The sequence below is a fragment of the Ostrea edulis genome, chromosome 6, assembly GCF_947568905.1.
Source record: "Ostrea edulis chromosome 6, xbOstEdul1.1, whole genome shotgun sequence".
In the NCBI taxonomy this organism is placed as follows: domain Eukaryota; kingdom Metazoa; phylum Mollusca; class Bivalvia; order Ostreida; family Ostreidae; genus Ostrea; species Ostrea edulis.
The window spans coordinates 11,884,602-11,905,732 of NC_079169.1; the positions used below are offsets into that span (position 1 = coordinate 11,884,602).

Sequence of the window (21,131 nt, forward strand, 5' to 3'; positions counted from 1 at the left end):
TGGGAACAATAGAGATAAATACACAAGGTAATATAAACTGGAAGAATAATGTCCAGCTTTGTCACCGCATAGAAACAAAGATCGAAGTTCATTGTAATTAAAAATAAGTGCATATGTGGGGTTGGGGTTGAATTGAACATAAACCTTCAACTGGGACATTTATATACAGCCATGTATTTACGCAGATTTTACGTTGCATGTGCATTGCTAAGAATGTAGATTTTTTTATTTTCATAATTTCAAAACTATGAATACTATAAATTAAGATTTCAAACACTAATACTATAGTCAAGTGGTAGAATTAGACACATATGTCTGCGTGTGAAATACGTTAATTCGCACATGCAAGTAATTACATGAAATATGCCAACTGGAATTTTTTTCGAATATGCTCAATTTATTGATTTAGCAATCAATATGTAATTTGCATACATGTATAATTATGCATGCATGTCAATAGGTGTTTTGATTTTATCATATGTTATAATAGTATCAAGGATATACAATGTGATTATAGGCATATGTTCTGAAAACTTATGTTGCCCTCTCTCTACATACAGTGTACATGTAGATTATGACATGTGTACATACATTATTAGTCACACTACATTTTAGGACATTATACATGTGTAATGATAGTAATATTATTTGTTTAAAAACATTTCAATTCAAAGCTTAACTGAATCTGTCAGGTTTTCTAATATATCTTTGAAAAATACAAAATAATTTAACACAATACGAATCATCGTCTCATAAAACATATGGTGTCAACGGTTTGAGTTTTATCAAGTCCATAAAAATGACCGAAGAAATCCTTCCTAGCCTTTGCGAATTTCGGACAGAAGAAAAAAATAATGGTATGCATCTTATACTTATAATATTCACATGAACATAACGAGGTTGCAGTAATAGATCATTGTTCATAGTACACAATTATGACAAAATCTAATACCTAGATGTACCACCATAAGTGGTAATTTAGCTTGCCGCTTTATTTATTATTATAATTTGAGATTGAATGAGCATTTCTAATACCAATAGAAAGGCAGTTGACCTGTAAGGATGTAATGCTTCCTTCATTTTATCGACATCAAATGAATATTTTACGCCTATGGAATCGACTCGTTACAATGCCGGACGACAGGCTTACGAAAAAAAAAAATCATGTGGGATATGGAATAATCACACAACATAAATTGGTCAAATACAGTCAAATTCCTTTTTGAATCTCTTGATATGACAGTAGATTTCCTAAATCGTATGGTCTGTAACGTGGACACAGTGGAAGAAAAACTTCGTCTGGATTTTATGAATGGCTGGAATGAAGAGGTCCATAACGTTCCAAAACTTAGAACCTACTGACCGTAAAAATATGAGTGATTTTCAAACAGAGAAATATGTAATCATGGATATTCCAAAAAGTCATCGTTCTATACTTGCCTAGTTCAGATGTGGTGTCTTACCTATAAGAATTGAAACAGGTCGGTATAAGGGGGAGACGTTATCGGATAGACTGTGTACTTTATGTTCTTCAGATAGTGTAGAAGATGAATGTCACATTTTACTTCATTGTTTCTCTTATTCAAATCTTAGAGTAATCTTTTTTACCAGTATCGGATTTAACCCCACTGTGATCAATATGTCAGATTTAGACAAAACAAAATTTCTATTATTAAATTTCCCAAGACAAACTGCAAAATTCCTGTTCTCCGCATACACTTACAGACAGTCTATCATATACCATAATAGTACAAGTCATGTGTAATACATGTACCACTGTATTTATTATTTAATGTGTGTGTGGGGGGGGGGGGGGGGGTTTCTGTTAAAAGTGACATAGTGACATATAGGCCCGATGGGCCGGGTGTTTAAATTCCTAAATTCCTATTATTCTGTTTAATATATAACACATTTCACTATAATAAATAATTTACTTACTTACTTACTTACATTCCTAGATGTATTTGTGTTCGATTACCTCGCATGCTTGTAACATTTGGGCACTAAACTGTATGCGAATATTTGTCGCATATAGTACTTGTTCACAAAATTCAGGACTAGTTAATTTTGGAATCAGCATATCTTATATTTTATAATATGAATTTAATACAGTGCAGTTTGAAACCATGCAAAGTATCACACATTAGAAATGAATTCAGCATTCTAATACAAACATGCACTGATGAACACTTCTCAATTTAAGTTCCTGAGAGTACATATTGTAACCTGAAAGTCTATTTACTGTTATTTAGAAGTTTGAATCTAAACCTACAACATTTGCAAAATCTGCATCTACTCAACAATACAATTCGGTGTGCATTATTTCGACAATAAGTTCTATGGGGATGTATTCTACACAACTCGATCAAGAACTCGGGTATTGGTAGTAAATTAAAGCAAATTTAATTAGATGATATCTTCACCATCTCTATATTATTATAACCCTAAAAATATATATTCATGCACTTTGGAAGTGATAGCATACAAATGAACATGATATAAGCATACAATAATCGGCAAACTTAGAAGCTCTCAAATGTGTGCTGTTGATTTAAAAAAAAAATATTTACGAATTTTTCACATCATGCATATATCACTGTTGCATGATACATATGGGAAATAGGTTACATGGATATTTTCACACATATTCATTTTGAAATACGAACTCAATAACATAAGGTATACTGTCTACATTTCATATTCATCTTATTCTTTTATGTAAGCATATATATGATGTAAACTTCTTTTTCAGAGAGAGAGAGAGAGAGCGAGAGAGAGAGAGAGAGAGAGAGAGAGAGAGCTACATAAGTATTATTTTCTTGGTAACATATTTTGATAACTATAATACATGTACATGTAGATCTAGATATGATTTACAATGTATCTATTGATCAAACCAAACAACACACAAAAAGAAAAGAAAGAAAAAAGAAACACAATCGTATTTGATGAAAAAGTACCTATAGACCTACATGTATATACTGATCATGCATATGAGTTTTCACATATTCTCTGCCAGTGAATTTCATAATCATCATGTCTACAGTTTCTTAGCAGCAAGTACTTCTCAACCACAATTCTGTTCGTAACTATTTTTCTAATCGCAGATATATGTACTTGCGGACTATTTTGATATTTACAAGAAAATATATATTGTTTTACTACAAGCAAATCAAATTTTGAATGTCTAACTGTTGATTTTTATTATACATTTGTAGAATCAATATTTTATTTTTACTGACATGCATCCCGACTGAGATATTAAGTAGAGAAAAAGAAACTTAAGCAATTACTTGAATTTAGTATGTAGTTCCTGTGTTTCATCTATCATCTAAGGATTTCAACGGTTTAGTTCAGTAAAAATTGAGACTCCAGTAGTTAAGAAACCACTTTAAATGAAAGTAGATGGCTGAGGGGCACACGTACATGTACATGTGTTTACAAATATCCTTGACAATTGCGAGGCGAAATTAATGTGTTGCTAAGAAAAAAGCAATTCATTCTTCAAAACATTTCCATGTATTTGGTTATCTCACATGCAGAATGTCCAGTCTTGTATATACCATTGCTTTATAGCTCATATTGTGAGAACAGAGAAAAGTCGGGCAGAAGAGGGGCACTTTATAATACCCCATAAAGATGCAGAAGAAAGTTTGTGTGACTGTATGCTACACCGGTATTGAGTTTATTTCATGATTTTTAGACCTCTAATAAACGTAAACTTTTCATTATAATACAACATAAAGCACACTACAGATTATTTACATTTAAAATTGTAAACAAAGGGCGGCCATTTTGAACTTAGAGTCGCAGGGACGCTATTTAAAAAAATCCTATGATATAGAAAAACGATGCAGAAATTTAACACATGCATGATTTTTTAAATTCAGACGTTTGTGAAACAATTTACACACAAAATAAATTATATATCTATAAAAGTATGTTTTCCCATAAATCCTCTCCTGATCGCTGATTGGTTGTAATTTTCGGCGGGCAAAATTGATTGTTGTTTGTGAGAGAAAACCTAGCGTGACTCAAATGGAACCATGTCATGTTTTGATTGAATGGAAGATCCAAAGATTTTTCTGAGAATAGGAGACGTCTACTGTTGTTGGGCATCATTCAGGTATGTCTTTTAGAGGGTATTGAGTAAAAATTTCTGGAACTTTTTAAAACAATCTTCCATTATGCATCCTCACTGAATATTTTAGTATGAGTCTGTCCATAGCCAATACTGGCAATTGCCGTCTCATTTAAACGATTTTTGACGGGATATCATGTTATCTCTGACTATACAAATTTTCCTTTTCTCATAAAAGAGCAATGATATTTAATATTCATTTCATAATCACAACAGACCACATCAAAACATGCTTGATATTCACCTTTCAGAATTTTGAATACAAAAAAAAAATATTAAAAAATATCCTGTCCCGATTCGGAAACAGGACGTTATCTAACCTATACTTTCTGTCTATATATCATTGTAGGTATTTCCGGTGTTGACTTGAAGCGTTTTTATTCACGGTGTTGCGGATTCATCATTGCATTTACATGGGGTAGTGCATATGTTGTGTGTGGCCTTCTAAACGATAAATCTATGGATTAAAGGATGAACAGGTCGATGCAGGAATATTCATTCTAATGATAAGGAAATACGAAATGCAAGGACAACCTCCAAGCATGCAGCATGCCTTAGATATATACAATGGTGGAATGTTCCAGTAAGTGGTGAAAGGTTTTACATATAACGTTTGATTTTGTGTTGTGATTACAAGGTCCTTATATAGATCTAGTTTATGTGAAATTTGAAATGGTTTTGCATTGTAGTCTTTGAGAAATTTAGTGGGGGGGGGGGGGGGGGGGTTATTACGTATAATACTGTATACAGTGATGTATGTAGGGACCAAATGATATTACGACTATTGCATATTAGCCATACAAATATCTACAAACTATTTCCAGATAACCATCCGAATTTTTTAGTCCTAGAAATAGTTTCTATTCTCAATTATGGTGCAGCATCAAATTAAAGATGAGAAGTAAATCCTGTGCCAATCCCTCAGCATTAGAAGTGAAAGGCACAGGTGTTTTAGGCATGATGTTAAAACCAAAGGCCCCATATCACGGTAGGTATTGGCACGATAAAGAACCCTCACTGCTAAACAACTAAGTTAAGGCTAATCCCTCCAAAAGTCTCAGTGCTGTACATAAATCTACCTTCAAGTTGAGCAATGCACTTCACACCATACAATGTCGCAATGAAAAAGTAAGGCACAACGCACAGGGCTATATATTCATATCATTGGGAAAATGTTGCAATATTTTAGCTGTATTGACCAAGGCTATCAAGTTCTAAGCTGTATACAAATTTGTTTAAAATTTTCTGTCATATGATATATTTTTCTCTTTGGTATTGTAACAATTTCAAATTTTCAGTATAGAACATGTGCAAAGATATTATTCATATGATTGATTGATTGATTGATGTTTTCCGCCACACTCAACAATTTTTCAGTTATATGGTGGCGCCCAGTTTTTATTGGTGGAAGAGAGAACCCAGATACAATGTACCTGGGAAGAGACCATCAACCTTCCGAAAGTAAACTGGGAAACTTTCTCACTTAACGGCATGAGTGGGATTGGAACCCTCGCCAACAGAGGTGAGAGGCCGCGTGATTTTGAGCTCGATGCTCTAACCACTCGGCCACGGAGGCCCCTTATTATTCATATGATATTATGACGTTGAAATCACCCGTAATTTATACATATAGTTTGTATTAATCCGAAATATTTGACGTTTTCCTGGCTTTTGATATTTACTGTGCCAGGAAAATGTCAGAACCGGCACCATTACGTAAACTGGAATCGTTTTATTGATTAATTATGAGTTTAACATTGAATTCGACTTCAAAGTATTTAAAATCGGCCCGAGAATGCCGCCTCCAAAAGGAGGCGGTGAATTTCCAGTTTACGTAATGGAGCCGGTTCTGACGTTTTCCTGGCACGGTAAATATCAGGGGTTTTGATTTTTTTTTCCTCGATTACTTTTTACTAAAACAACATTTTTTTACTAAAGAAAGTAAATTAAAAAGTTTTCAATTTCAAAATGTACATATCCTCCATTTTCATCCTCATCAAATTTTCCTGGTGTAGCATTCCTTCTTAATTGACACCCATCTGTTGACAAAAATAACTTTTGTCATCAATGTCTTTTCTCATAAAAATACAATCCACCACCCAACCTACATTTTTTGGTGACCCTGGATATTAATTAATCTACTCACTTGCTATTGTCTAACTATACTGGTGAATTTAGGTACTCGAATGCATTGAGTTAGACCACTAGAAAGGTAGTAGTTCTGAAATCTAACACATAAACTGGTGTATATAGTCATGATGATTTTTGTGGCCTCTAGTCAAAAATGTGTCCTGTATTATATAATTTTCTTTGAAATTGTCAGATGTCTGCTAGTTTTTTATGTAATCATGTGCATATAGATAAACACATATATGCATTTATAAACAATGTCACATGTACACAAAATAAATCTAATTAAAATTACTGTACCAAAAACACTACCAGCAATAAAATTTGCTATTTTAGAATCCTGAAGTGATCTTGTACATGTAAATGCATGCAGTGGTGGATTCAGGATTTGTTAAAGGGGGGATAGGGCTCCAGGGTTTTGAGGCATTTTAGGTAACTTGTAAGGTTTATTCTAGTTATAAATACATCTACAACATAATAGAATTATTATATGATAATAAGTAATGGATTTGCTTATCTTCATGTGCTTGTATATATATATATTATGTCAAATCCTATACCACTATTTATTTTATTAGCTCACCTGAACTGAAAGCTCAAGTGAGCTTTTCTGATCGACTGTTGTCCTTCATCTGTCCATCTGTAAACTCTTTACATTTTTACATCCTTGGGTGAAGGGCTTTCAAGTTTGTTCAAATGAAGGGTCATGTCCCCTTCAAAGGGGAAATAATCACAAAAATGCAAAAAATAGGGTGGGGTCATTTAAAAATCTTCTCAAGAACCACTGGGCCAGAAGAGCTGAAATTTACATGAAAGCTTCCTGACTTAGTGCAGATTTAAATTTGTTAAAATCATGGCCCCGTGGGGCGGGGTAAGATGAGGCGACATTAGGGGATTGAAATTTTACATACAAATATATAGGGCAAATCTTAATAATTACTGGGCCAGGAAAGTGGGAATTTACATCAAAGCTGTCTGGCACAGATTCAAGTTTGTAAAAATCATTGTCCCCGGGGGTAAGATGGAGCCACAATAGGGGATCAAAATCTTGCATACAAATATATAGGGAAAATCATTAAAAATCACTTGCCAGGGAAGTTTACATTTACACGAAAGCTTCATGACATAGTGCAGATTCAATTTTGTAAAAATCAGGGCCCCTGGGAGTAGGTTGGGGCCACAATAGCGATCAAAGTTTTACATGCGAATAGGAAAAATCTTAAAATATGAACCAAGGTGACTTAGGTGAGCTATGTGGCCCAATGGCCTCTTATTTATTTTTGGTCTCAATGTGTGTGAGTTTTTATATCAGCCACTGGCAAAGTGAAGACAGAATTGAGCAAAGTAACGATGTGTCTACTCAGTCTTGATATACCATATGTTACATAGGATTAATTTTTGTTTACTGTTTTTTTTAGAACTAGATGAGCAGAAGATGCATTCCATGACTGACTCCCCATATGATATGAAAGAGAGCCCATGAGAATGGAACCAACTTTCAGTGTTACAATGGATGAACACTCCTCCTGTCACAAGTCCATCTTGATTCAGTAAAGTGGTAGTCTATTTATCTAGGAAGCAACAAGACGGATCTGGACAAGGACCATATTGACTCAAGTTTTGGTGTCAGAAGACCATTTTGATTAAATATGTTAAAAGCACCACAGAAGTAAGAAGCTAGGATACCAGTTTTATGTGAGCATACCATTTAAGGATTCATTACTGAACAGTTGAAGGATAGTCACTATGACAAGAAAATGGAACAATTGTAATGAGCATTGGGGTCCATGTATTTAGAGCTTTCCATTTTTCTGTTGAAAGTCATATTGATATTGTTCTGTTTATTATTTTTTCTTACCATCAAAATGTTATCACTCTTTAAGACATATTGAAACACTTTATAGCTCACCTGAACCGAAGGTTCAAGTGAGCTTTTCTGATCACATTTTGTCCGTCGTCCATCTGTAAACTTTTCACATTTTCGACTTCTTCTCCAGAAGCACTGGGCCAATTTCAACCAAACTTGGCCAAAAGCATCCTTGGGTGAAGGGCTTTCCAGTTTGTTCAAATGAAGGGCCATGTCCCTTTCAAACGGGAGATAATACAAAAAATGCAAAAATAGGGTGGGGTCATTTAAAAATCTTCTTCTCAAGAACCACTGGGCCAGAAGAGCTGAAATTTACCTGAAAGCTTCCTGACATATCGCAGATTCACGTTTGTTCAAATCATGGCCCCCGGGGATAGGATGGGGCCACAAGGGGGGATCAAAGTTTTACATACAAATATATAGGGAAAAACTTTAAAAATCTTCTTCTCAAGAACCACTGAGCCAGAAAAGCTGATTTTTACATGAAAACTTTCTGACATAGTGCAGATTCAACTTTGTTCAAATCATGGGCCCCAGGGGTTGGATGGGGCCACAATTGGGAATCAAAGTTTTACATACAAATATATAGTTAAAATCTTCTTCTCAATAACCACTGAGTCAGAAAAGCTGATATTTACAAGAAAACTTTCTGACATGGTGCAGATTCAAGTTTGTTCAAATCATGGCCCCCGGGTGTAAGATGGGGCCACAAGTCGGAGAGGGTCAAAGTTTTACATACAGATATAGGAAAAATCTTTAAAAATCTTCTTCTCAAGAACCATTGGGCCAAAGAAGTTGACATTTACATGAAGGCTTTCTGACGTAGTGTAGATTCAAGTTTGCAAAAATCGTAGCCTCCAGGGGTAGTTGGGGCCATAATTGGAACTATGGTTTTACATGCAAATATATATGGAAAGTCTTCAAATATGGGCCAAGGTGACTCAGGTGAGCGATGTGGCCCATGGGCCTCTTGTTAGTTCATAATACAATGCTTTTTGAGAAATAATCAGATATCAACCTACATACTTGAATTTTGAATCTGATCCTTGTTTTTATTACTTTTCTCTAACTTTAAATTCTATGAACATCAAACATTTGCTAAACACTGACTTGCTTTAAAAAAAACTGTTATTGCTATTCTTAGTTACTAAATCGAAAGATACAGAGACACAAAACATTTACTCATGAATTCACTTAAAAAAAAATCCAGTGAGAGATCAATCAAAGGGATCTGAAGACCCTTAAACCTGGTTATTGTCCTTGAATGTCTGCAGTTTTTTTGTTTGAGCGCTAGCTTTTCTCAAATACAGTAGATGTTTTGTGACCTTGAATTCTTGTCAACTCCAGTTACCATCCCATTAATTTTATGTTTTGACTTGAATATCTTTGATACTATTACATGTACTCAGTTTAGGTTTTCTTAATTCCGGTTCTTACTCTTTTGACCTTGAATTTAGGGTCAAAGGTCAAGGCCATACATATATTTTCTAATGTTTGCATTTTTCAAACAAATTGAGCATTTTAAATCAAAGTCACCTCTCTTTTACAAAGCACTGTGATACGATCTCTTAGAGGTTGTATTTAGTCCCCTACCGACAAAATGGAAAGGGACTTTAGGTTTGCACTCCGTCCGTCTGTCTGTCAGATCAGTTTTAAGCACTTTTTTCTCTGTTCTTACAGATATACATTTGATATTTAGTACATTGCTTTGCCATAACAAGTTACAAATCTAGTTTGAATTTTATCTCAGTCCGTTGTACATCAAACTTGGTGCTCAAGTACATTGTAAGGAGTAAGTGACCTCCATTGATTTTGATGTAGCATGGTCAAAGATCAAGTGTCAAACTGGACACAGGAATACACTGTCTACTCAATATCTTGAAAATCGTTTGTTTGACAGACATCAAACTTAGTACACCGGTACATCCTAAAATGAAGATGACCCTTAGTGATTTTGAGGTGACATGGTCAAAGGTCAAACTGGACATAGGAAGATACTGACCACTCAATATCTTGAGAACTCTTTGCTTGACAGACATCAAACTTGGTACATTGGTACATCTTAAGAAGTAGATGACCCTTAGTGATCTTGAGGTCACATGATCAAAGGTCAAACTGGACATAGGAAGATACTGACCACTCAATATCTTGAGAACTTTTTGCTTGACAGACATCAAACTTGGTACACTGGTACATCTTAAGAAGTAGATGACCTGTAGTGATTTCGAAATCACATGGTCAAAGGTCAAACTGGAAATAGGAAGATACTGATCACTCAATATCTTGAGAACCCTTTGCTTGACAGACATCAAACTTGCTACACTGGTACATCTTAAGATAAATGACCCTTAGTGATTTTGAGGTCAGATGGTCAAAGGTCAAACTGGACATAGGGAGGTACTGTCCACTCAATATCTCGAGAACCCTTTGCTTGACAGACATCAAACTTGATACACTGGTACATCTTAAGAAGCAGATGACTCCAAAGGATTTTGAGGTCACATGGTCAAAGGTCAAACTGGACATAGAAAATACTGACCACTCAATATCTTGAGAACCCTTTGCTTGACATACATCAAACTTGGCACACTGGTACAGCATAAGGAGAAGATGACCCCTAATGATTTTAAGGTCAAAGGTCAAGGGTTAAACTGGACATAGTAATATATTGTCTCCTATACTTTAAGAATTATTTGATTGATTTGATTGATTGACACTAAACGTGGTACACTGGCAAAGCATAATGAGTAGATGACCCATATTGATTTTTAGGTCACATGGTCAATCCACTCCTGACATAGGAAGATATTGTCTTCTCAATATTTTGAATTGGTGATATTACTATAAAATTAGATGATGCATGTGTATAACCCTTTTCAATTTTGCACCATGGGGGCATATATGTTTTACAAACATTTCTTGTTTGGATTTGAATTAATAGTTTTGAAATTTTTGGATTCTGTACTCATTGATGTTTGGGGAACATCTGTAAAGATCCCAATTGAGAATTATATAACAATTTATTTTCATAGAAATTAGGTTTGTGTAAAGGACAGTCAGATATAATATGAAATTTACTGTATAAAAAGAAGTGTTAGTACACATGATGTGTTAAACAAGATACTGAGTGCTAGAATGATATTTCTTTGGATTCTATGTAGAAGTATCCTATATACGAATATTGTTAGTATAAGTTCACCATAAGTATTGTTATAATTCATTGCACATCTTTTTACAGAAACTAAAGAGTCGAAAGGCCCAGCTGGAGAGAAATTCCCATTTCTCGACCAAGGACAAAAAAAAAAAAATTAAAAAGGTGCTGACTAAGGAGGCAACGTCTAGGAAGCCACCCAGAGGAAGGTCTTACCATTTATATGGGAGTCATCCCTGCTGCGTAATGTTAAGTGCGACCTGGACAGAGAGTATGCTGAATCTTTGCAACTTCAATCAAATAGACAAAAAGCCAAGGCCACTAGAAGTAGAACGGAAATGACTATGACCCCACCACCTAGGAGCATTCAAGAGTGGGTCGTTTCCTCTACTTATAAATGATGCTATTACTGATAATAGTTATATTTAATTTCCTCATTTCTAGCTCACCAAAGGCTCAAGGTCACAATTAATACTTTTATACCATTATAACCAGTTTTTATGAAATTTTAATAATGCTGTTGAAGGAGAATTGCAATTTTTTGGGTGTTTATAATTGACACTGTTTAAGTATGTCTAGCATCTTAAAAAGTGAGATGACCTATATATTTCATTTCATAATTTATTAATTTTAACTTAAATTGAAATAAATGCATTTTTGATACTTTTATCAGAGAATATTGCAAGTATGGAGTTACCTTGATATATTTATACAGATTTGTTCTGCTTTAGTACTAGTGTATCAGTATTATTACATCAAGTTCATTTGTGTGAATATTATAATATTTAAGAATGAATAAAACTGTCAAATTGTGGCTTGTATTCTCTGTACAGTAGAAGGTCTTTGAGCATGAAGTTGGAAACTTGATATCAAATGCATGTATGCAGAAACCATTTGCATATCAGTAGCTTATGCATGCGGAAACTTGATGTAAACTTTGTGGAAACTTGACGTAAACCATATATAAACCAATATAGTTTATGTATGCGTAAACGTATGATAAACCATATATGCATGTTGATGGTTTACGCCTGCGGAAACTGATGATAAACCATATGTATGTCAGTGGTTTATGGCTGTGTAAACTCGAGGAAACTTGAGGTTTCAGCAAGTTTCCGTTGCGGAAACCATATGGATTCGTGGACACCCTAAGTTTCCGGAGTGCGGAATCTTGCTGAAACTTGAAGTTTCCAAGCGGAAACTTGGCAGAAACCTTATGTATACCTAAGTTTCCGCAGTGTTTCCGCAGTGTTTCAGCCTTGCGGAAACTGCATTTTTCATCATGTGTATTATAGCCAAAAACAGCGTGCCAAAAAAGTGGAGTCAAATTCGTTGAGGGAGATAATCCTTAATTTTGAAATGAATTTCTAAATTTTATAACAGCAATTAAATATACATCCGTATTTTCAAATTTCAAAATGAAAACACCCAGCAAATTGCCAGCAGCGACAACAATACCGTGTGCGATGTATTTGCAGATGTTCCAGATCACAGAATCGCGACTCTGAGAGATAGACGGGACTCAAAAAATGCCGGCAACTTTGCTGTAAATCTAACACGAAAACTCTGGCCTGAACTATTCGGGGAACGAAAACTACGCTGGACATACAACTGTTATGGCGGAGGGAAACACAACAAGCAGGAACTGGACCACGTGAGGAAGACTGTACTTGAAAAAAACTATGTGTGTTATTTCTATCCAGAGTTCAAACCCGAGGACGTCTGGAGAGGATTGTGACGATGATAGTAGTATAACGCGTCCCGATGGGTGGTTCAACTGAGTGCACTTTTGAGGTCAAAAGGTCAAGTTTTAGAACGCACTGGAGAGTGGGGTAGGGTAGCGCGTGCTAGGACGGCCGGGTTAGGATGAACTAGAGCGCGTGCTATGACGCAACAATGGATCGATAGCGCTATGACGTAACAGTAAAGTCGGTATGACGATGAGGCCTGTGTTTTATCGGTGTGTTAATCCTTTAAAATCCACAGTGGTATGAATAAAAAACGGATGATGTTAAGTTTACACATTTATTAAATAAACAATTTGAATAACAATTGAACACAATTTTATACAGTTAAACATTAAAATTGTCAGAATAAAGTCCACACCAGTTTTATCACACACGTTCATTCTTTATTCTTTCGGCTCAGCTTTCTCTTCTTTTTAGGGGGTTCTCCTTCACTCATCTCTTTACTCGTTTTCTTAGGGGGTGGTGGGTTCCACATCTCCGATGGGGTGTACTCTCTTATGACCGGAGGTTTTGTGCCGGGTACCTCACCAATCATAGCCATCAATTCGTCTTCATCTCTTGGGCAGTCGCTGATCCAGTGGCCTAATTTCCCACACTTGTAACAAGGGTCCTTTTCCACAGTTTTCTTGACTTTCTGAGGGCAATCTGGCGACCAATGTCCCGTTTCCCCACATGTGAAACAGGGGTTAGTGGCTGGGTCCTTCCTAGCTCTGGTGGTGAAGTCCTTACGGGTTCTGGTTGCTGCTAATTCCTCGATTTTTTTTATCAAGATCCCCATGTGATTGGCGATTTCATCAGTCATCACGTTGATCCGGTTAACAATACCGTCCAGTGTGGTCGTAATGATGGCGAAATCGGTCCTGGTCATGGGTGAATCTTCATTACTCACGGGAGGGTTGTACAGACCCAACTCTAAACCCGTAGCGTCCTGTGTCTCGGGAAAATAGAAGCCTAATCCCGGGTCTGTCGGATTCTGGCTAGGGAGGAAATCCGAGGTCTGGGCCATCTTCACCTGTTGAGCAATGTAGTCTTTCTGTGGCGCTATCTGGTTCTTCAGAACAATGTAGTCTTTCTGTGGCGCTATCTGGTTCTGTACCAGCTGATCTATTTTCTTCTGAGCTTTGTCCACAAATTCTATTTGTTTCTGAGCCATGTCTTCTGGAAGGTGACTGGAGATCGAATGAGGACTGACACTTGGGCTCCGCTTTTATAGCCAGCAAAATGTCTAGAATATTCTGTCTCGTGGGGAGCACGTGGTTGCAGCATCTTTTCTGGAAAAACCGGTTTCATCTAGAACATCTCGCGACCGGCGCGTGCTAGTGCACTAATTGAACTTGAAAAACCCTATTGTATCAAATCTAGAATATTCTCGGCACTCCACGACCTTTTCCCTATAAATACGATTGTTTTCTTAACTTATTTATTCACTATGGGTGGAACTTCCAACACTAGGTTAGACGGTCATACATGTATTATAGATTTTGTCAAGATTGTTGAAAATTCGTCTTGGTATAAATCTGCTAAATCTTATGTACAATCGGCGATACACGAGGTGGGAAATCTTGACAGTTTTCAGAGGATTGGTAGATCGTTAGTTAAAGACACGAATCCTGGGCGATTGATCATGATCTATTTGTATGCTGAGGAACTCAAGAAAATCATCCTCGATCAAACCCGAGACATCGAGATCATTCTACAGGAATGTTTACAAGAAGGATTCATGGAAATGATCCGTTTTAACTAGTTTTCCTTCATTATCGAATCATGGCTGGAAGTGACAACATCGCAGAAAAAGCGCATAAGCATGCATTAGAATGGGTCGAGAAAATGCAAGACGATGTGGTGTTTCAATTTGTTAAAAATTTTCTGATAGCGGGAGTGTTTCCATTGACTTTGGACCAATATACAGATCTACGGAACCAGGTGTACATCAATCTCTATAACGATGCGGGGTTGATGTTAATTTATGTCGTGGGGGAGGAATTCAAGAAACGCATGCCAGAAAAAACCGCCGAGATTGAAAGTATCACCAACGACTGGCTTCGAGAAGTGTACATAAAGTGTAAAGAACTTAAATCATTTCATTTATGAAATCATGACTGCTAGGGATAACATCGAAAAAACATTTGTCCTACAGTGTATTGAGGAAATAGAAAACTTGCCAGATTTTCAAAAATTGAAATCCTATCTTCGTTCGGTATTATTTCCAATCACTTTAGACGAATATTGGTGGATATGCAGACATTTGATCGAGAACCGTATCAACACCGAGTCATTGGTGTTGATTCATTTAGTAGCCGAGGAATTAAAGAGAACAAAACCGCACAGCAGTGGAGTGATCGAGACCCTTCGAGTGCAGTATCTTCATCATATGTACAACAAAATACAAGAAAATGTGTAACCTTTAATCTGGACAATAATGAAGTGTATCTGTTACCCGAAGAAAACCGAAAAAGTATTTGGATGACTGTAGCCGCTGATCGATTTCGATTTCAACGCAGGATTCGAGAAATGGAAAAAATGTTGGACCCTATTTTAAAAAGACATGTGTATTGGTGTTGTGTGTGGGAGTTATGTATTTGAAATATGAGACATGAATAAGATTGTTTAAACGAAAGCTGTGTTTTGTTGAGTCTCTCGGAGAAGGGTTTATTTGATGAGGAATCCAGAAAATCCTAAAGGTAGAGTGAAAATCGAATCAAATAAGGTGTTTTCTATCGAATAGACCTTATGAGATGTTTTTATGGATGTACATGGTCGAGAAATAAATTTTTTAAGAGGCGAAGAACAAACATCGGGCCTCGACTCGACCTCTTTGACCTTTGATTATTTATATACCCTGCGACGTAGCAAAATAAAAATAAGTTTAAGGAATTCCGCGCCCTAGAATCTATCAGATAAAATCTACCATGCACAGACATCGAATGTCTAGAAAAAGACAATGAGAAAAAACTCTCTTCTCGAAAGCACAAATCCGCCATTTTGACGGTCGCCATCTTGGCTTCGTCTCCGAAGCGAGGTATGTTTTCGAGGAGGTCCGCGCTTTCCTGATATATACCAGCGCGCTCGCCAGTTCGCTTCACTGGTGATCCAGCACTGATTTTGAGGTTTTTGAAGAAAGAAGATTATTGAAGATGGCTGCAAGAAGAGATCCGATTTACAACTTCCAGACCCTGCCTGGATTTCGGTACCGGCTGGTAGTGGTGGCTGAGGAACGGGTAGGGGAGAATTGGGTCGTTCGTTCCCAGAACGACCTGAGTACCTTCTCCCCTTTCGACCGCAATGGGGCCCGTGAGATCATCGACCGGGTGCGGCAAGAGTATGAAGGGAGGGGCCGCCGCCGCACCGCTCGGATGTCTACGGCTACAAGACCACGCCGACGGGCCCCACAGCCACCATCACCACCCCCACCTTACTCCCCGTCGACACCTACATTGCCACCACCAGCGATCCCATCGGCACCGGAGGAATACAGCCCGGTGCCGATGAGCGAGTCGCCAAAGTCGCCGGTGGAGTATTCACCGAGGTCACCGTCCCCGGCACCACCTCCAAGCCCAGCCCAGAGTCCAGCGCAGTTGGTCCCAGACACGCCGCCACCATCACCGCCAAGACCAACAGTCCCTGCAAGACCCCCCCCCCCCCACCTACCATCCGGTCTGTAGGGAGGACTCCGCCACCGAGACCAGCCCACGCACCTGTGGCAAGTCATCCCCCGAGGAACCACCCTATGACTGTCCCTGGCTGGGCAGATAGGGCGGTTCCTATCTGGTTTAAGTGCCCTGTCTGCTGGCAAGACAGGGTACACTCCGGTATTACGTGTGGGGGATGTGGGCAGCGCCCAGCTTGCTGCATGTGTGTGGAGCGTATAGAAGAGAGGAGACAGACCCGGGGACGGTGCCCGTTATGCCGGTTTACCAGACCCAGGCAATAAAGAAAAAGTCGGTCCTTAGGACCAAACGACCCTTTTTAGGACCACCCACATGTTACGAAAAGATGCTTTTATGGCAATGATTGAGAAACAAATTAACACCATTGCACTTTATTAACAAATACATGTTTTAATGACAATATACACTTGTTGATCATACCTACAAGCAAAATCATGAATACATTGTCTGTAATGAGTCCAATTTCCTCCCGCTAAGCCACAGTCAATCTTATAAGGGAAGGCTAAAGTCTTGTACGATAATGTGGCCAATTCACGTATACATTGTTGAAACCATAGTTCTCGCTGTTCGGGTGTATCTCGATAGCGGGGAATACGCTGAGTTCCTTTTCCGTAATCCCACTGGGCTAAGAAACAAATCACATCAGGATCGCTAGCATTTAATAAGATGCGTAACGTGCCAGGTATTCCTCGATCGGGTTCTATAGCTAGATTTCTACGACCTAAGGGTCTCCGAGTAGCATACAAGTTGCCCCACGGATATTTGTCAGCAATACTTTGACTTAATCCATGAGGTTTTACCGTTAAACAATTACATTGTTGTACAATACCATCGACTTTCATAGTGAGTAAATCTCCCTGCACATAAGTCACACTCATGCTGTGTTTTTGTTGAGTGTCGTTGCTATAGCTTTCGGTTTTATAAGTCACATTCACACGGTGTGTTTGTTGAGTGTCAATCATGGGGTTTCTTTGATAAGGGTTCACTACCCCATTCAAAGTGGCATTAAAATAGGCTGAAATAGGTTTTTCTCTATCGATCTAACTATCATTGAGGTTTCTACTGCCTCACAGACGTGAGAAATGAATTTTTAAAGAGGCGGAGAAGAAACATCGAGCCTCGACTCGACCTCTTTGACCTTTGATTATTTATATACTATGCGACGTAGCAAAATAAAAATAAGCTTAACGAATTCCGCGCCCTAGAATCTATCAGATTAAATCTACCATGCACAGACATTGAATGTCTAGAAAAAGAAAATGAGAAAGAACTCTCTTCTCGAAAGCACAAATCCGCCATTTTGACGGCCGCCATCTTGGCTTCGTCTCCGAAGCGAGGGATGTTTTCGAGGAGGTCCGCGCTTTCCTGATATATACCGGCGCGCTCGCCAGTTTGCTTCACTGGTGATCCAGCACTGTTGTAGAAGATTTTAAGATTTAAGAAGAAAGAAGAATTGAAGATGAGCCGAGTACCGAGTCCACCCATCACGAACCACAACGTGGTCCCAGAACATCTTAGGGAAGACTGGGATGCAGAACTTCGCCTGGTGGAGCGACCCCCGGGGCGCATTGTGATCCGGCCAGATGGAGAGTTTGAGTGGCACTTCTTCTATGAAGGAGTGCCAGATGCCCCCAAGAAGCCATTGAAGAGGCGCCACCGAAACAAGAAGGCAAAGAAATAAGGGGTTTACCCCTTACACCCCCCGGCCCTTTTCAAGGCCACCCACATCTTATGAAAAGAGGCTGTATATGACAATGCTTGAGAGAAACAAAAACTAACACCAATTGGACTTTTATTTTTTATTAAGAAACTCGCTAAAGTTACACAGTGTTGACAGTTAATAACTTTCCGTGTTCTTCATACTCCCCCGTCATGTAACGTAGTCTTTCGGATGCGAGACTATTCTCATATGCTTTCCAACAACATAGGGGATGAACGAAATACCTCATGTTACGCTTCGTTCTCCAGCGTTTCATTTGAATCAATCCTTTTAACGTTTGTTGATCTCGGGTCATGATCAAATACTGGTATTCACCCTGAACGATTTTAACGATATCCTCTGGTCCTGCATTGTCTAAGATAAAAGTCCATGCCATACTTTGAGGAGTTTCTCTCACTAGTTTGACTCTTCTATAAACTGGCACGTATTCCATCTTTTGGCAGACTGATTTTTTATTGTGGCAAACCTGTCTTATATACCTACACACAACACAGTTTTGTTTAAAAAATTTTATTTTGTAAACATTTGAACAATTACATCAGTGACAAGTTAATACCATGACATTGACAACTTTGTCCTTTATGGGTTCTAGGTTTACGAAATGTCTCTTTAAACCATTGGGCTACATAACGATCTCGTTGTAACGCCGTGCCTTTCCAAGGAAGTAACCAATCTTAAACCGTTTTTCTTTTACGATGGCGTTGATGTAGATAATACACACAATATTGTCCACAGCCATCCGTGTTCAAAGCTTGATAACAATTCGTGTTATGAATCCAAGTGTCTCCGTAGCGTCGCATAAACTCTTTGATTTCTTGATGCATCGGGGGTAATCCGTAAGAATCAAAATATTCTATGATGGGACTGTTCAAATAAAAACACACCCAATGGGCTCCGGGGCGATGATGAGGGTCTGTATTGATCACGATCGCTTTTTGGTGGGGTAAGATCTCCGGTAATACATCTCTAGGATACACACCTCCAAACGCAGGACCTAAATCTCGAGATAAGACGTCTCTCAATTGATACGTGTCCATCTTCAGTAATCGATGCTGACTTCTCGTTGTTTGTTGATTTCTAGCAAATTGTCAAAGACGGCATACACCACGCAGTTTAAGGTCGTCGCTATGCTGTCGGCAAATTGAACTTCTACTCTCAGGTTCCCCGTCTGTATGAGATGAAATTTATCCGTCTGAGCTTCTTGATCTTTGGTGAAATCCATACACCATAGGGTGTAACCGTTTTTATACTCTTCCAGAGTAATGTCGGGAGCCCAATCTTGTCCTAATTTTCCCAATCCTTTGTACAGACTTAAATACGATCTCAGATACTGATCGGCCGTGAAATTAGGTTCCAGGGGACGAGTTTCCATCATGTCTCCATTGATACTGACTTCTAATTTTTTGATTTTCTGATTTTGGAAATTAAACGGATTTTTAGCATCATCGCCATTAAAGGCGACGTTTTCCACAAACCCCAAGAGGATGAGTTTGGGCATCTGTCCTTGGAATAGGTGATCGGTGATTTTCGATTGGGTCCCGGTGGGGATCGTGAACGTTTTCACTTCCACTCTTCTCAATGGGTATTTAGCTGTTTGAGTACTCAGCTGTTGATTGATCAGATTGATGATCGCTGGAGTCGGTTTGACTTTTCTCACCCACAAGATCATACTTTGAATGACTACTTTCCCCACTACTACCGACATCGGTCATCATGTAGAATTGGGGTCTGGCACGATTGAATCGGAGACGTACGTCTACTCCGTTCGGCAGACATTTTTCTTGCTGAAACAAATCCAGATGTAAACGATCCATCAAGACAATTTCCTTACTGTTATTTATTTTGTGGTGACGTTTTCTCAACCCCACATTCTGAGAATCGTCGGGATATATTGGGGTGGGTAGCATTGCATTGATGGTGACTTTATCACCAACTACGTTAAATTCCTTTGGAGGTTGAACCAGACCAGAATACTCTCGATCCTCCATTTGACCGGCGGTATCTTTTTCCCACAAGGTACAGGCTCTCATCTGAGTTTTCAGAGTTTTGGGGGCATAAGACAGTAATTTCTCCAAGTAGGCTTTGTAGGGATAAGTATCCGTTCCTGGGGTAATTACTTTACCATTGAGACTCACATCGATTTCACTGAATAAGGAATGTAAGATGTTATTGACCGGGGTAGAAGTAGAACCCGCTCCCGTGAGAGCCGTCTCGTCTGCTTTGGTGAATTTACAGACCATCTGGAGATACGATTGAGATAAATGCAGATATTCATCTCCTTGACCTTTGATTTCGAATTCAATGGGAGCCGTATCCGAATTTAACGTACTAGAAATCGGATAATATTCCATCCATTTAGAGTCTTCTAAAGTGATGTTTGTCGGGGGAACTTTAAACAGTTCCAAACTGTCGGTCCCACACGCGCAGGATTCTCTGTGCATCATTTTTGAACGATGTGTTACTGATCGTTGTTAGGAATCAAATGGGTTCACCCCTCCCTCACATCTCCTTTTTATAGGTTCAGTCGAAAATGTCGAGAGATCGTTTCTTCTTACCCCGGACCGGTGCATGGGGCTTTCTTTTACGCGGTCCTCCTAAGAGACGTTGTTGAGAGGGGGTCTTGGACTGCCTCTTACGATGCCCTCGTGCACCAGCCTGTCTTTTACGGGGTCCCCCTCTTGCTAAGAGACGATGTTTGGCCATACC

General features: G+C 38.4%; 1 protein-coding gene and 1 long non-coding RNA gene across 4 annotated transcripts; one reads left to right on the top strand and one right to left on the bottom strand.

The window, feature by feature from the left end:
• Positions 1–4,468: 4,468 nt before the first annotated feature.
• LOC130047133 (uncharacterized) lies at positions 4,469–12,103 on the top strand. Of its 3 annotated transcripts, none has more exons than XR_008796183.1 (4): positions 4,469–4,724; positions 5,519–5,663; positions 7,690–7,966; positions 11,377–12,103. It is a non-coding gene; the product is annotated as an uncharacterized LOC130047133 (long non-coding RNA). The 3 variants fall into 3 exon arrangements; XR_008796182.1 differs by lacking the exon at positions 4,469–4,724 and adding an exon at positions 4,988–5,129; XR_008796181.1 differs by lacking the exon at positions 4,469–4,724 and having other exon boundaries at positions 5,317–5,663.
• Positions 12,104–19,464: 7,361 nt separating this feature from the next.
• On the bottom strand, positions 19,465–20,869 carry LOC130047195 (uncharacterized protein F54H12.2-like). The gene is made up of 2 exons (XM_056141796.1): positions 20,097–20,869; positions 19,465–19,996 (listed from the first exon to the last, which is right to left on the bottom strand). Exons 1-2 carry the CDS (start codon positions 20,867–20,869, stop codon positions 19,465–19,467), a joined length of 1,305 nt encoding a protein of 434 aa, XP_055997771.1.
• Between the last annotated feature and the right edge of the window lie 262 nt (positions 20,870–21,131).